At 36.0% G+C, this 16318-nt stretch overlaps 1 protein-coding gene and 1 pseudogene across 5 annotated transcripts in view; both read right to left on the bottom strand.

The window, feature by feature from the left end:
• The window catches only part of GANC (glucosidase alpha, neutral C), an 81153-nt gene that overhangs the window by 43639 nt on the left and 21196 nt on the right, over positions 1–16318 (bottom strand). For all 5 annotated transcript variants that reach the window (XM_053665881.1, XM_037161685.2, XM_053665882.1 and 2 more), the window contains 2 exons: positions 10292–10334; positions 982–1048 (listed from right to left, as the gene is read on the bottom strand). In XM_053665881.1, coding sequence (XP_053521856.1) covers positions 982–1048; positions 10292–10334 — 110 coding nt within the window. The remainder of the gene's footprint in view (positions 1–981; positions 1049–10291; positions 10335–16318) is intronic.
• Positions 4643–5527, bottom strand: LOC119052580 (40S ribosomal protein S17-like; annotated as a pseudogene).

Genomic DNA, 16318 nt, shown 5'->3' with positions numbered 1-16318 from the left:
AAAAGACATTGAGCAATTTTAATTTTTGTCAGATGAAAGAGTGGGTGTCTTCTGCCTGACTGTTTATTTTTACTGTGTCCAGGGACTATACTATATTCTGGCTCCTCAGAATACCCCGTGATTATAAACATATAAATTTCCTTTACTTAGACAAAGTCCTTTATTTAACAATTATTTTAGAGATATGGAAAAATGAAAGTAACTGGAGAGATCACATAGACTTAAACTCATTCTTAGGTTTGACCTCGAATGATTCTTATTTGAAGGAATTTATGGAATTATGTGCTATAGAAAAGATAAGGACTATGTTACAGAATGAGGTCTGAGGGCCCCCTTGCTTATAAATGGTGGGCATGTTGTCATTTCTGATCCTGTACTAAGCTATAGCTATAGATGCTAGAAGAGGGATTCTCAAGGAATTGGGAAGGTTCTGTCATTCTATAAAGTAGGGAGGATGAAAGCAGAACATATTTTTTCCAACTACATAAGCCCCAAGTATCTGAAAGGTACCTCATCAAGCTACTAGCTACACATACCTACACCCATCACTAAGCCTAAGGAGAAATGTCACAGATGGGCATGTGATATGCATGTAAATGATGGGGAGGCCCAGAAAAAGTGGAGAACCACTGGCTTGGAACGCTGGGCCTGATGAACTCTAGAACTTGTTTTCTCATCACCTGATTCTCATAAAAACAGAATGTGGAATTTGCAGCTATCTGAAATACTGGATAGTGCAAACAGTGTGTTGATCTAGGCCCCTCCGTGAGGCTGATACTTCTTTTACACATCCCACAAAAGGCATAAAATCATTATTTCTTTGTTGCAATGCATTATTGAAGAATAGGGGACTTAAATTGGAGATTTCTGTTCATCTTACAGAAATTACTTGTTTAGGTACCAAAACTCCAGGGACTCTGGATAGAGATATTTAGCATTTTGGAAAGATCTGTTTTAGCACTACATCAGTTTCAACTTTACCATTAACTTTGACATCCACAAATTTTCCGAATTTCTCCTCCCACAGGCCCAGATCCTCTTGATTTTCCTGTGGGCACAAAAAAAGGGGAGCAAATTAAGTTTATACATTGCAACACATTTGATTACCGTGATAGTACATTTTATTTGGATTAGTAAAAATTAGGCTGAAAAAATGAGTTCATCTTTTAAGGCCAGTTTGTGATGTCAGTATATTTAACAAATAAGATCTGTATCCTATATAAATGTTGATAATCATCCTTAAGAACTTTATATATATGAATATATTTTTTTACTGTGGTAAAATGCACATAAAATAAAATGTATCATTTTAACCACTTTAAGTAGCATTAAATATTCACATTGTTGTGCAACCATCGTCACCATCCATCTCCAGTACTTTTACATCTTTCCAAACTGAACCTCTGTACTCATTAAGCATTACCTCCCCATTCTTCTCACCACTCCCCCCAACCCTGCCAAATCCTGGCAACTCCTATTCTGTTTCCTGTCTCTATGAATCTTACTACTCTAGATATTTCATGTAAGTGGAACAATACAGTATTTGTCCTTTTTTGTCTGGCTTGTTTCATTTAGTATAATGCTTTCAAGATTCATTCATTTGTAGCATGTGTCAGAATTTTCTTCCTTTTAAGGGTGAATAATATTCCACTGTATGTATGTACCACATATTGTGGATGCATTCACCTGTCAATGACACTCAGATTGCCAGACTGATTCCACATTTTGGCTACTGTAAATAATGCTGCTATGAAGAACATAGGCATACGGATATCTGTCTGAGTGCTGACTTCCATTTCTAAATATATACCTATAAATGGAATTGCTGAATCATATTGTAATTCTATGTTTAATTTTTTGAGGAACTGCCCCACCATTTGACATATCTTCACAGAAGCCAAAACGATGCAAAAGCACTTTGAAAAATGCAGTCTTTACATATGTAAGATATTTTTCTTGTAAATATGTGAGGCAAAACGTTTAGAATCAATAACTTAGGACTGTTCTGGACCCTAAGCAAAGATTTTGGCTGACGGGGCACTTCCCCTGCCTCTATTAGCCCAGCTGCTAGCTGTGTTCCTGTTGCTGGCCCGAGAAGTCAACTGGGATGGCAACCACTAAGGTTCATGATCTCTGGATCTAGAGTTATGACATTTTTTAGCTTTACAGAAGTCTCCTATCTTCTAGTAGAGTTAAAAGGTTAAAAAAATTGTGTGTGTGCGACTCCACTCTGGGAAGACAAAAAAAAACCAATTAAAAAATGGGCAAATAACTTGAACAGATACTTCTCCTTGGAGGACACACAGAGGGCCCAGAGACATATGAAAAGATGCTCAGCATCACTAGCCATCAGAGCGATGCAAATTAAAACCACAATGAGATACCACCTCACACCAGTCAGAATGGCCATCATAAACAAATCAACAAACAAGTGTTGGAGAGGATGTAGAGAAAAGGGAACCGTAGTGCACTGTTGGTGGGAATGCAGACTGGTGCAACCACTGTGGAAAACAGTATGGAATTTCCTCTAAAAACTAAAAATGAAACTGCCTTTTGACCCAGCAATTCAATTGCTGGGATTATACCCTAAGAACCCCAAAACACCAATCTAAAAGAACCTGTGCACCCCAATGTTAATAGCAGCACAATTTATAATAGCCAAGTGCTGGAAGCAACCTAGATGCCCATCAGCAAATGAGTGGATAAAAAAACTATGGTACATTTACACAATGAAATTCTATGCAGCAGAGAGAAAGAAGGAGCTTCTGCCCTTTGGGACACATGGATAAAACTGGAAAGCATTATGCTGAGTGAAATAAGCCAGGTGGTGAGGGACAAATACCATATGAACTCATCTTTAACTGGAACCTAATCAACAAAAGAAAGAAGCAAACAAAATATAACCAGAGACATTGAAATTAAGAACAACCTAACAATAGCCAGAGAGAAGCAGGAGGGGACAGTGGGGAGAAGGGTTTTCAGGGACTACTATAAAGGACACATGGACAAAACCAAGAGGGAGGGTGGAACCATGGGAGGGAGGTGGGCTTGACTGGAGTTGGGGGGAGGGGTGGGAAGAAAATGCAAACAACTGTAATTAAACAACAACAAAGTAATTAAAAAAATTGTGTGTGTGAAATGCATATTTCTTTTAAAAAAGTGAGCCTTTTGCCTTTTTTTAAAAAATCACACCTGAATTCTGTTTTTCTGGTGAATTTTTTTACTCAGAATGTTTTTCATTTATTTAGTTTTAAATAATGTTTTATTTTTCAATTACAGTTGCATACAATATTATGTTAGTTTCAGGTATATAACCCAGTGGTTGGACATTATATAGCTTACTAAGTGATCACTCCAATAAATTGAATACCCATCTAACATCATTTGGAATTATTATAATATTATTGACTATATTCTCTTTGCTGCACTTTACATTCCCATGATTATTCTGCAACTACCCATTTGTACTTCTTAATTGCTTCACCTTTTTCACCCATCCCTTCAACCCTCCTTCCATCTTTCGAAAACCCAGTCCCTGAAATTCCCACCTCTGTGGCAACCACCAGCTCTCTCTCTGTGTCTATGAGTCTGTTTCAATTTTGCTTGTTTATTTTGTTCTTTAGATTCCACATATCAGTGACATCATATAGTATTTGTCTTTCTCTAATTTCACTGAACATAATGCCCTCTAGTTTCATCCATGCTGTCCCAAAGGGTATGATTTCATTCTTTTTAATGGCTGAGTAATAGTCCATGGTATACAAATATGTACCACAGCTTTTTTATCCACTTGTCTTTTGATAGGCACTTGGGTTGCTTCTATAGCTTAACTATTGTAAATAACACTGCAATAAACATAGGGGTGTGTATATTCTTTTTAATTAGTGTCTTGGGTTTCTTTGTATAAAGCCCCAGAAGTGGAATTGCTGGGTCATAAGGCGATCCACTTTTAATTGTTTGAGGAAACTCCATACCGTTTTCCACAGTGTCTACACCAATCTGCATTCCTACCAATAGTACACAAGGGTTTCCTTTTCTCAGCATCCTTACCAGCACTTGTTTGTGGATTTACTGATGGTAGACAGTGTGACAGGTGTGAGGTGATACCTCATTGTGGTTTTAATTTGCATCTCTGACAATTAGTGATGTAGAGCACCTTTTCATGTCTCTTGGCCATCTGTATATCCTTTTGAGAGAAGTGTCTATTCAGATCCTCTGCCTATTTTTTAATGGTGTTGAGTAGTATGAATTCTTTATAAATTTTGATATTAACCCCTTATCAGATATATCATTAGCAAATATGTTCTCCCATTTTGTAGGCTGTCTCCTCATTTTTTTTATGGTTTTTTTTGTTGTACAAAAACTTTTTAGTTCAGTGTAGTCCCATTTGTTTATTTTTTGTTTCCCTTGCCTGAGAAGATATATCAGAAAAAAATATTGCTAAGAGAAATGGCAAGCATTTTACTGCCTATGTTTTCTTTCTTCTAGAATTTTTATGGTTTTGAGTTTTCATTTAGGTCTTTAATCCATTTTAAGTTTATTTGTATATATGATGGTCTAGTTTTATTTTCATTTTTTTGCAACTATCTGTCCTATTTCCCCAGCACCATTTATTGACTAGTATGTCTTTACTCTACTTTATATTCTTGCCTCTTTGTCAAATATTAATCAACCATATAGGGTGGGTTTATTTTGGGACTCTCTCTTTCATTCCATTGATTTATATGTGGTTTTTTATGCCAGTATCATACTGTTTTGATTAGTATGGCCTTGTAGTATAGTTTGATACCAGATACTAGGATACCCCTGTCTTTGTTCTTCTTTCTTTATGTTGCTGAGATTATTTGGTGTGTGTTTTTTGTGGTTCCATATTAATATTTGTATTATTTGATCTAGTTCTGCAAAATATGCCAGTGATATTCTGACAGGGATTGTGTTCACTCTATAGATTGCTTTGGGTAGTATGGACCTTTTGTTGGTTATCAGTGGTTTATTAATAATATTATAGCACAGCAGAAAGATTCAAATGGTTCCACATGGTGTTTTGAAATTCATCCCAACTGTAGGCTGAGTGACTTGCAAGTTGAACAGAATGCCAAAAGTCCAAGAGCTTCAGCATTTCCTTGGCATCAGGATCAACTTCAATGATCTCCTGATCCATGGCTGAGACCTAGGGACATAAATCTCTCTCCTGTCTTTCTCCTATTCCTGCAGTTTGATGGAGATAACTCTCCAAGGGCCCCTCTGAATCCACTTCATCAGACGTGTAACATGGCCTGCTATCTTGTTTTAGAGCTTCTTGCTCCCCAGCAAGAAGCTCTAAATAATGGTGATCTTTTTGCGCACACGCTCACTTGCTGGTGGTAGAGTCATTACCCAGGTGCGTGTAGTAGTTCTCGAAGATGACCTGAGCTGCCTTCTTCATGGTCTTGGTGCAAAAGACCATGAGGAAGGACCTGCAAAATGGTGCCCATTTTGGCAGGTCCTTGATGAAAGAGCAGTATGGACACTCTAATGAGGTTAACATGGTATATGAACATGGTATATGGTTCCATTTATTCGTATCTTCTTTGATTTTTTTCTTCAGTGTCTTATAATTTTCTGAGTACAGATCTTTTACCTCCTGGTTAAGTTTAGTCCTAGGTATTTTACTTAATTTTGGGGGGTGCAGTTTAAATGGGTTGTTTTCTTAGTTTCCCTTTTTGCTAGTTCATTATTGGTACAGGTGGTGCTAAAGAAGGTTTACGTTTATGAGTACCTGAAACACAGAGTTTTTTCTTATACTATTATTTATTAATTGTATTATTTTTCATATGAACAACTGTAAACCTACCTTTTCCCCCTGCTGTATATAAAAATGCAACCATTTCTGAATATTAATTTTTGTAGCCTGCTACTTTACTGAATAATTTTATCAATTCTAGTAGTTTTTTGGTGGAGTCTCTATATAATACAATATCATGTCCTCAGCAAGTACTGAGAGTTTTACTTCTTCCTTTTCAATTCTGATGCCTTTTCTCCCTTCCTCTTATCTGCTGTGGCTAGGACTTGCATTACTATGTTGAATAAGAATAGTGATAGCGGACATCACTTGTTTTTTTCCTGATCTTAAGAGAAATGCCAGTTTCCGCCAAGATGGAGGTGTAGGTGGAAACACCTTGAGTCCGCGCACAACCAAATCTAAAAACAACAAAGTTTTAACAATAATAAACGCAACCAAACCACACAGAAAATCGACAATCGGAGTCCGAAAACAACGAAATGCTCAGCTAAACCAGTAAGAGGGGCAAAGCCACCAGCGGAGCCAGTTGGCCAAAAAGATCCCTGACCGGGGTGGTGCGCAGGCAGCCAAAGGCGTGGATCCCAGGTGCGGGCTAGCTATGGGTGGACACAGGGAAGAGGTGCGGCTGGCTGTCCAAAGTCGGTAGAGCTTTTGCGTGACCCTGCCCCCACACACAGCATCACAAACCAGAGACCTGGGTGTCCCTGCCCTGGTAAACAACTAAGGCTCTGCTCCTCATACATAACAGGCACAAACAGATAAAAACATGGCTCAAGAACAACTGAGAGCCCTAGAGCCGATAAATCTAAGTGATGAAGAAATAGCCAAACTTTCAGATGCACAGTTCAAAACACTGGTGATCAGGATGCTCACAGAACTGGTTGATTTTAGTCACAAATTAGAGGAACATATGAAGGCTAAACTAATCAAAATGAATGCTAATGCACAGGAAACCAATAGTAATGGAAAGGAAACTGGGACTCAAATCAAGGGAGTAGACCAGAAGGAAGGAAAAAATGACCAAACAGAAAAGAATGAAGAAACAAGAATTCAAAAAAATGAGGAGAGGCTTAGGAACCTCCAGGACATCTTCAAATGTTCCAACATTTGAATTATAGGGGTACCAGAAGGGGAAGAGGAACAGTCATGAGTGGAAACCTTATTTGAACAAATAATAAAAGAGAACTTCCCCATTCTGGCAAAGGAAATAGACTTCCAGGAAATCCAGGAAGCTCAGAGAGTCCCAAAGAAGTTGGACCCAAGAAGGAACATGCCAAGGCACATCATCATTACATTAGCCAAGATTAAAATGAAGGAGAGAATCCTAGAAGCAGCAAGAGATAAGGGGACAGTCACCTACAAAGGAGTTCCCATCAGACTATCAGCGGATTTCTCAAAAGAGACCTTACAGGCAAGAAGGGGCTGGAAAGAGGTATTCCAAGTCATTCCAAGTCACTACAACCAAGATTGCTCTATCCAGAAAAGCTTCATTTAGAATGGAAGGACAGATAAAGTGCTTCTCAGATAACACCAAATTCAAGGAGTTCATCATCACCAAGCCCTTATTATATGAAATGTTAAAGGGATTTACCTAAGAAAAAGAAGATAAAAAAGATGAACAGTGAAAGGACAGCAAACTCACAGTTATCAACAACCACACCTAAAACAAAAGCAAATTAAGAGGACAGCTAGATCAGGAGTGGACCATAGAAATGAAGATCACATGGAGGATTAGCAACAGGGGAGTGGGAGGAGGATAAGGGGGGAGAAGGTACAGAAAATAAGTAGCATAGACAGTAGATAGAAAATAGATAGGGAGGAGGGTAAGAATAGTAGGGGAAATACAGAATCTAAAGAACTTGAGACATGTGTTCATGAACTAAAGGGGGGGAATGGTGGGGGAAGGGTGTGCAGGGTGGAGGCGAATGGAGGGGGGGAATAGAACAAATGTAATGGCATAATCAATAAAAATAAATAAATTTAAAAAAAGAGAAATGCCTTTATTATGTTGAAGTATGTTCCCTGTATTCCCACTTTGCTGACTTTTGGAAAAACATGATAAACAGGTGCCGAATTTTATCAAATGCTTTTTCTGTGTCTGTTGACCTGATCATGTGACTTTTATCTTTCATTTGTTTTATGTGGTGTATCATGTTAATTGATTTGCAGATTTTGTACAACCTTGCATCCCAGGCATCAATCCCACTTGATGGTGTATGATCTTTTTAATGCTTTGCTAGATACAGTTTGCTAATATTTTGTTGAAGATTTTTGCATTTATGTTCATCAGGGCTATTGGGCTATAATTTTCTTTCTTTGTAGTATCTTTATCTGGTTTTAGAATTAGGATAATGCTAGGTTCACAAAAAGAGTTGGAAGTCTTCCCTCCTCTTGAATTTTTTGCAAATAGTTTGAGAAGGAGAGGTGTTAGTTCTTTTTGGAATATTTGGTAAAATGTTTGGAGGCAACCTGGTCTAGGACTTTTGTTTGCTGGGAGTTTTTCTTTATTACCACTTCAATTTCATTGTAATTGGTCTGTTCAGATTTTCTGATTCTTCCTGGCCCAGTTTTGGAAGAACGAATGTTTCTAGGAATTTATTCACTTTGACCACATTGCCCAATTTGTTAGCATATAGTTGTTTGTAATATTTTCTTACAATCCTTGTATTTCTGTGATGTCAGTTATTTCTCCTCTTATATTTCTGATTTTATTTATTTGGGTCCTCTCTTATTCTCTTTATGAGTCTGGTTAAAGGTTTGTCAATCTTGTTTATCTTTTTAAAGAACCAGCTCTTTATTTCACTGATCTTTTTTATTGTTTTTTAGTCTCTATGTCTTTTTTTTTCACTCTAACCTTTATTATTTCCTTCCTTCCTTCTATTCACTTTGGGCTTTGTGGTTCTTTTTCTAGTTCCTCTAGATGTAAAGTTAGATTGTTTATTTAACCTTTTTCTTGTTGTTTTTTTTTTTTGAGGCAGGCCTGTATTGCTATGAATTTCTCTGTTAGCACTACATTTGCTGTGTCCCATGTGTTTTGGTTTATTGTGTGTTCATTAATGAAAATGTCTCAAGGTATCTTTTGATTTCTTCTTTGATCTCATTGTTGACCCATTCACTGTTTAGTAACATGTTATTTAGCCACACCCAAATTCTTAATATAGGGATTATTATACCAGGGTCTATGGGTGAGCTTTAGAGTTTGTGAACTCCCTCTAAGAGTATGGGAAAAAATTCTATAGAGATGACTCATAGCTTTCATCAGATTCTTGCAAGGGGTTCAATGACTCAAAACCACTATCTAAACTATTTGGTTAGAGGTCTCCCAGAAGATTTGACATATTATCACAAAACTGGGTAAAACTATGTCTTAATTTTTTTTATCTTCTCTGTTTGAAGTGAGAAAGCATTCTCTATCATACTCAGCAGTACATCAGTTCTCAAAAGGAAGAAGAATTAGTCCTCATTGCACTACAAAAAATCCCACCATTCAGGGCCTCTTTAAAGGTACATGTGGCTTTGGATGAGAAGAATATTTCTAAAATGCCCTTTCTCCATAATCTGGCCAAAATCTTATAAAAATAGAAATCAGAACATATATCTCTGCTTCTTGAAAGCTTTTCATAGTTTTCCTTTACTCTTAGGTTAAAGTCCAAAAAGGTAAACATGACTTAGAAGAATGTAAGTAACTGCATGATTATAGGGGAATTTGATTTGTTCAATGATATATCACCAATTATTTGCACAGTGCCTGGCATAGAGCAGTCACTCAACAAATGTTTATTCAATCAAAGAATATTGCAAGGCCCTCCTCAGAACTGCCTCTGTCTATCTCTCTAGCTTTGTTACACAACACCCTTTCCTTTGCTATCCTTTCTCCTACTAAAAGTTATGTGTATGTATGTATGCATGCATGCATTTAATTTCTTCAAATGTGCTTCTTAGTACCTAAAGATCTTTGAGAATATGCAATTCCCTTTAGCTGGAATATGCTTTTCCCAACTTTTTGACTAGCTACTGTATCCTCATACATCAATTTCAGCTTTAACATTATTTCCCTCAGGAGGTCTTTCCTGACCCTCATCTTGGTCAAGTTCATTGCTGCAGTCTCCTATAACACCCTTTTGTAACACTCTTCAGGCTTGCAATTATTTAGTGTCTGTCTTTCCCAATAGATTCTAAGTTTCATGAAGACACAGGATTTGTTTTATTTACTGCTGACTCCCCTTGCCTAGTATTTTTTGTGTCTGTGGTTGGCACAAAGCAGTCACTCAAGAATTACCTGTTTTATAAAAAAACAAACAAACAAGTAAATACATGAGTGAACAAATGAATTAAAGAATCAACAAGAAAATAAGATGAGTGAAAGAGACAAGTGGTCCCAGTTATACATAGTAGGGCATTTATCAAGTACGCATCTTAGTAGAAGAGAACAGGGCACATTATACACTATACAATGATGGTGAAGGTGCAAATGATGAAAGAAAATACAAATTGCTCAATCTAGGTTACCTGAGAGGTGTTGACTGATGCATCCTCCTTTTCTCTGGTAGCTCTGTTTTAATATAAATAAAATTATTTCACACATAGCAAGACTGACAGAATTTTGTTTGATGATAAAGATTTCCATATACAAATTTTGAGACTCTATAAATTATATCCTTTAATTTATTAAAAATAACAGTATAAAATAAAAATAAGCTTATGAAATGGAACATTTGTGATAAACATTAATCTAATAGCTTGACTTCTTATACAAACATAGACATATTTGAATTTTCTTATTAACTTAAAAAATACTTTCATTAGCTTTTTATTACGAATTAATACATGCTCACAGTATTTAAGCAAACATAAGCTAGAACGCAGCTCCCCTCATGCAGTGTTAGCTACTGTAGTACAAAGCAGCATGATGCACTGCCTTCCAAAACGGCGGTGACAACTTACTCTATCACCTATATAGTTGAGTGCTCATTTCTCCCTTATTCTTCACAGTACTGAACTTCATGGATTTCATAAACCTTTGCCCATCTAAACTTTTAGAAAAGATAATGTATTTCAATTTGAATTTCTATCACTGATAATGTAGACAAGCTTTTTACACACTAAATGGTATTTCTATTTCTTCTTCTGTGGGTTACCTATTCATTATACATCAATTCTTTCTTTAGTACAACATACGGAATGCATATAGAAGGGTATATAATGCATATACAGACTTTAGAGAACATTACTGAAGGGAACAGCTATGAACCCACCAGTAAGCATAAGCAAAAGAAACGACTTGTTCCTTTGGAGTTCCTGTGTGCTCTTTCCAAATGTATCTACCTCCATACCTCCCCTTCAGAGGTAACTTTATAGATTTTGTATGACATCATTTTCTTGCTGTTTTTTATAGTATTGCCATGAGTATATGAATCCTTAAACATATGTCACTTGGTTTTGCCTTTAAAAAATGTTTATACAGCCCTGGCTGGTGTAGCTGAGTGGATTGAGCATGGGCCTGCGAACCAAAGGATCGTGGTTCGATTCCCAGTCAGGGCACATGCCTGGGTTGCGGGCCAGTTCCCAGCAGGGAATGCATGAGAGGCAACCACACATTGATATTTCTCTCCCTCTCTCCTTCCCTTCCCCTCTAAAGATAAATAAATAAATAAAATCTTTAAAAAATGTTTATACAATAGAGATGCACTGTATATATTCTCTTGTGACATCACAAAATTTTTTAAGCTCAACATTAAAATTTTAGTATTCATCATATTTTGTAATATGCAGTACTACAGTTTGTATCACCATTTTTTATTTGCTTGTTGTTTTTCTTATTGATTTGTATATATTCTTTCTGTATTGTGCATGTTAGCTTTTGACTTCTTATATAGGTTAAAATTCTGTGGTGAAATTGAAAATAACTGATGTGTTGCCTTTTAGTTTTTTAAAATTAGTCAACTTTATTTTTAGAGCACTTTTAGGTTCACAGCAAAATTGATCAGAAAGTGCACAGAGTTCCCATATACCTACCATTTCCACACTCCCACAGTCTCGCCCCTGTCAATATCTTGCACCTGAGTGGTCCATATATTACATTCACTGAACCTACACTGACAGCATTATCACCCAAAGTCCATAGTTTAATTAGGATTCACTCTTGGTACTGTACATTCTGTGGGTTTCAGGAAATGTATGATGGCATACACTTACTATTGTAGTATCATACTGTGTAGTTTCACTGCACTAAAAATCTCCTGAACTCTAACCATCCCTTCTTCCTCCTTAACCCCTGGCAACCACTAATCTTTTTACTATTTCCATAGTTTTGCCTTTTTCAGAACTTTATATAGTTGAAGTAAAAAAGGCTGCATACTTGTAGTCTTTTTCAGATTGGCTTCTTTTACTTAAGTTTCCTTGATATCTTTTCATGGCTTAGTAGTTCCTTTAGGTGCTAAATACTATCCCATTGTCTGGATGTAACCGTTTATTTATCTATTGGCCTAGTGAAGGATATCTTGGTCACTTCCCAGTTTGGGCAGTTATGAATAAGGCTAACACAAGCATCATATGTGAGTTTTTGTGGGGACATAAGTTTTCAACTCCCCTCTGGGTAAATACCAAGGAGAACATTGCTGGATTGTACGGTAGAAGTATGGTTAGTTTTATAAGAAATTGTCAAACTGTCTTCCAGAATGACTATCATTTTGCATTCCCACCAGCATGAATATGAGTTCCTATTGTTGCACATCCTCACCAGCATTTTGTTGTCAAGTGTTTTGAATTTCGGCCATTCTAGTAGACTGTAGTGGTATTTAATTTGTAATTCCCCAACTTTTTTAATTTGTAATTCCCCAACTTTTTTAATTTGTAATTCCCCAATGACACAAGATATTGAACATTTTTTCATATGCCTACTTGCCATCCATATACCTTCTTTGATGAGGTGTATGTTCAGGTCTTTTACTTATTTTTAAATTAAGTATCCAGTTTCTTATCACCGAATTTTAAAAGTTCTTTGTATATTTTGGATAGCAGTCCTTTATCAGCTGTGCTTTTGCAAATATTTCCTCCCAGTCTGTGGCCTGCCCTCTCATTTTGTTGACATTGTTTTCCACTTAGCAATAGTTTTTTTTTAAGATTTTATTTATTTATCTTTAGAGGGGAAGGGGGGAAGGAGAGAGAGAGAGGAACATCAGTGTATGGTTGCCCCCCATGCGTCCCCTGCTGGGAACTGGCCTGCAGGGAACCGGCCTGCAACCCAGGCATGTGACCCAACTGGGAATCGAACTGTGATCCTGTGGTTCGCAGACCCACGCTCAATCCACTGTGCTACACCAGCCAGGGCAGCAATAGTTTTTAATTTTGATAAAATCCATTATCACTTATTTCCTTCAGGGATCATGCCCTTGGTGATATATATAAAAAATATTGCCATACCCATGGTCATCTAGGTTTTCCCCTATGTTATCTTCTAGGGAATTTATAGTTTTGCATTTTATGTTTAGATCTAATATCCATTTTGAGTTCATTTTTTTGTGAAAAATATAAGGTGTTTAGATTCTTTTTCTTTTTTTTTTTTTTTTGCACATGGATGTCCAGTCATTCCAGACTTTTTGTTGGGAAGGATATCTTTGCTCATTGTATTCACTTTGCTCCTTATTTATGTGGGTCTATTTTGGGACTCTCTGTTTTGTTCCATTGATCTATTTGTCTGTTCATTCACTGATGCCACGCTGTCTTGATTACAGTAGTTTTATATTAAGACTTGAAGTAGCATAGTGTCAATACTCCAACTTAGTTCTGTTTCAACAGTGATTTGGTATTCTGGGTCTTCTGCATCTCAATATAAACCACAGAATTAGTTTGTCAACATCCACAAAATAACTTTCTGTGATTTTGACTGGGATTGAATTGAATCTCTAGACCAAGTTGGGAAGAACTGACATTTGATAATATTGCGTCTTCCTGTCCACAGACATGGAATATCTCCCCATTTACTTAGTTCTTCTTTGATTGCTTTCATCAGAATTTTGTAGTTTTTCTCATATAGATCTTGTATATATTTTGTTAGATGTATATCTAAATATTTCATTTTCGGGGTGTTAATGTAAATGTGGAATTTTAACTTCAAATTTCACTTGATCATTACTGGTATATAGAAAAGCAACTAACTTTTATCTGTTAACTTTATACCCTGCAGCCTTGTTATAACTGTTTATTATAACAAGTCTTTTTTGTGTGCATGCCAGCTTTAGATTTTCCACATAGACAGTTATGCGATCTGTGAACAAAAGGTTTTGTCTCTTCCTTCCCATTGTGTATACATTTAATTTCCTTTTCTTGCCTTATTGCATTACCTAGGACTTCCAGTTTGATATCAAAAAGTGGTGGTGAAAGGGATATCTTTGCTTTGTTCCTAAACTTAGTGAAAAACATTTGTTTCACCATTAAATATATAGTAGCTATAGGATTTGGGTAGATGTTCTTTACCAAGATGAGGAAGTTACCCTCTATTCCTAGTTTGAGAGTGTATATCATGCATGAATGTTGTATTTGTCAAATGCTCTTCCTGCATCTATTGCTTTGATCATGTGATTTTTCTTCTTTAGCTTCTTGATGTGACCAATTACATTAGTTGATTTTTGAATGTTAAGCTTTGCATGCCTGGAATAAATCCAAGTTTATTGTGGTGTATGATTATTTTTATAAATTGTTGGATTGAATTTGCTAATATTTTGTTGAATATTTTTGCATTTATGCTCATAAATTTTCTTGTAATGCTTTTTGGTATTTTTTTGATATTAGATAATGGCCTCATAAGTGAATAAGGAAGAATTCCCTTTTCATTTATTTTCTAGAAGAGATTTGGAGAAGTGGCATAATATTTTCCATGTTTGGTAAAATTCACCAGTGAACCCATCTGGGCCTAGTACTTTCCTTTTTTGGAGGGTTGTAAATTATTGATTCAATTATAGGCCTATTCACATTGTCTATTTCTTATGTGAGTTTTGGCAAACTGTGTCTTTTAAGGAATTGGTCTGTTTAATCCAGGTCATCACATTTATGGGCACAGAGTAGTCCATAAAATTATTTTATTATCTTAATTCTAAAGGAAATATAATGATATCCTTTATTTCATTTTGATGTTAGTAATTTTTGTCTTCTCTCTCTGTTTTGTAGCCTGAATAAAGTCTTAATTGATTTTGTTGATCTTTTTAAAGAAACACTTTTTGTTTTGTTTATGTTTTCCTTTGATTTGCTGTTTTCAATTTGATTTTTGCTTTAATTTTTAACATTATTTTCCTTCTAGTTATTTGTACTTAACATATTCTTCTTTTTCTAATTTCCTAAGATGGGCACTTAGATTACTGATTTTAGATCTTTTTTTTCTTCTAATATATGCATTCAAAGCTAAAAATGCCCTCTAGACATTGCTTTTGCTACATCCCACACATTTTGATAATTTTATCTTCATTTAGTTCATAATATTTTTCAAAATTTTAGGAGATTTCTTATTTGACCTATGTGTTATTTAGAAGTGTGTTGTTTAATCTTCAAGTATTTTGAAAATTTCCAGCTTCCTGCTATTTATTTCTAGTTTAATTCCATTGTGGTCTGAGAGTCAGCATTGTGTGATTTCTATATGTTAGGGTATATTTTATGACCCAAAATATGGTCTATCTTGGTGAATGTTCCATGTGAGCTTGAGAAGAATATATAATCTGCTGTCATTGAATGAAGAAATCTATAGATGTCAATTATATCCAGTTGATTGAGTTTGCTGTTGAATTCAATTATGTTCGCACTAATTTCCTCTCTGTTTGACCTGTACATTTCTGACAAAAGGGTGTTAAAGTGTCTCATTATAATAATGGATTCATCCATTTCTTCTTGTAGTTCTACCAGTTTTGCCTCATGTATTTTCAGGTTCTGTTGTTAGGCTGAACAACATTAAGGACTAGTGTGTCTTCTAAAAGAACTGACCCCTTTATTATTATGTAATACTCTTCTTTATACCTGATAACTTCCCTTGTTCTGAAGTTTGGTCATCCTGAGATTAATATAACTACTCCTACTTTGTCTTGACTAGTGTTAGCATGGTATATCTTCCTCTATCTATTTAATTTTAATCATGTGTCTTTATATTTAATATTTCTCAGACAAGCCTAGGGTAACCTATGTTCTTATATGGGGTAAAGTGACATTCTCAAGACATGTTAGTTCACACTAACATTTATCAAGTTAACAAGTATTTTTTTGAAGGGTGTGGAGGGGAGTTGTTGGGAGGAGGGAAAGGAAGAAGATGGACTTCTGGTTAAGATGGAGGTGTAGGTAAACATATTTCACCTTCTCAAACAACAAGAATTACAACTAGACCTCAAAACAAATAACGCCCAGAACCATCAGAAAATCAAGCTGTATGGAAGTTTGACAAACAAGGATTTAAAGAAGCCACATGCATCCAGACAGGTAGGAAGGATAGAGATGCAGAGATAGGCAAAGATGGGCAGAGAAGTGTGGATGGATAAATATGGAAAGGGGCTCTGGCTG

The sequence above is a fragment of the Artibeus jamaicensis genome, unplaced genomic scaffold, assembly GCF_021234435.1.
Source record: "Artibeus jamaicensis isolate MK-2021 breed Jamaican fruit bat unplaced genomic scaffold, CSHL_Jam_final contig_1132, whole genome shotgun sequence".
Classification (NCBI taxonomy): Eukaryota; Metazoa; Chordata; class Mammalia; order Chiroptera; family Phyllostomidae; genus Artibeus; species Artibeus jamaicensis.
Note: the sequence above shows the minus strand (reverse complement) of the source record. Positions and strands in the feature narration are given on the sequence as shown.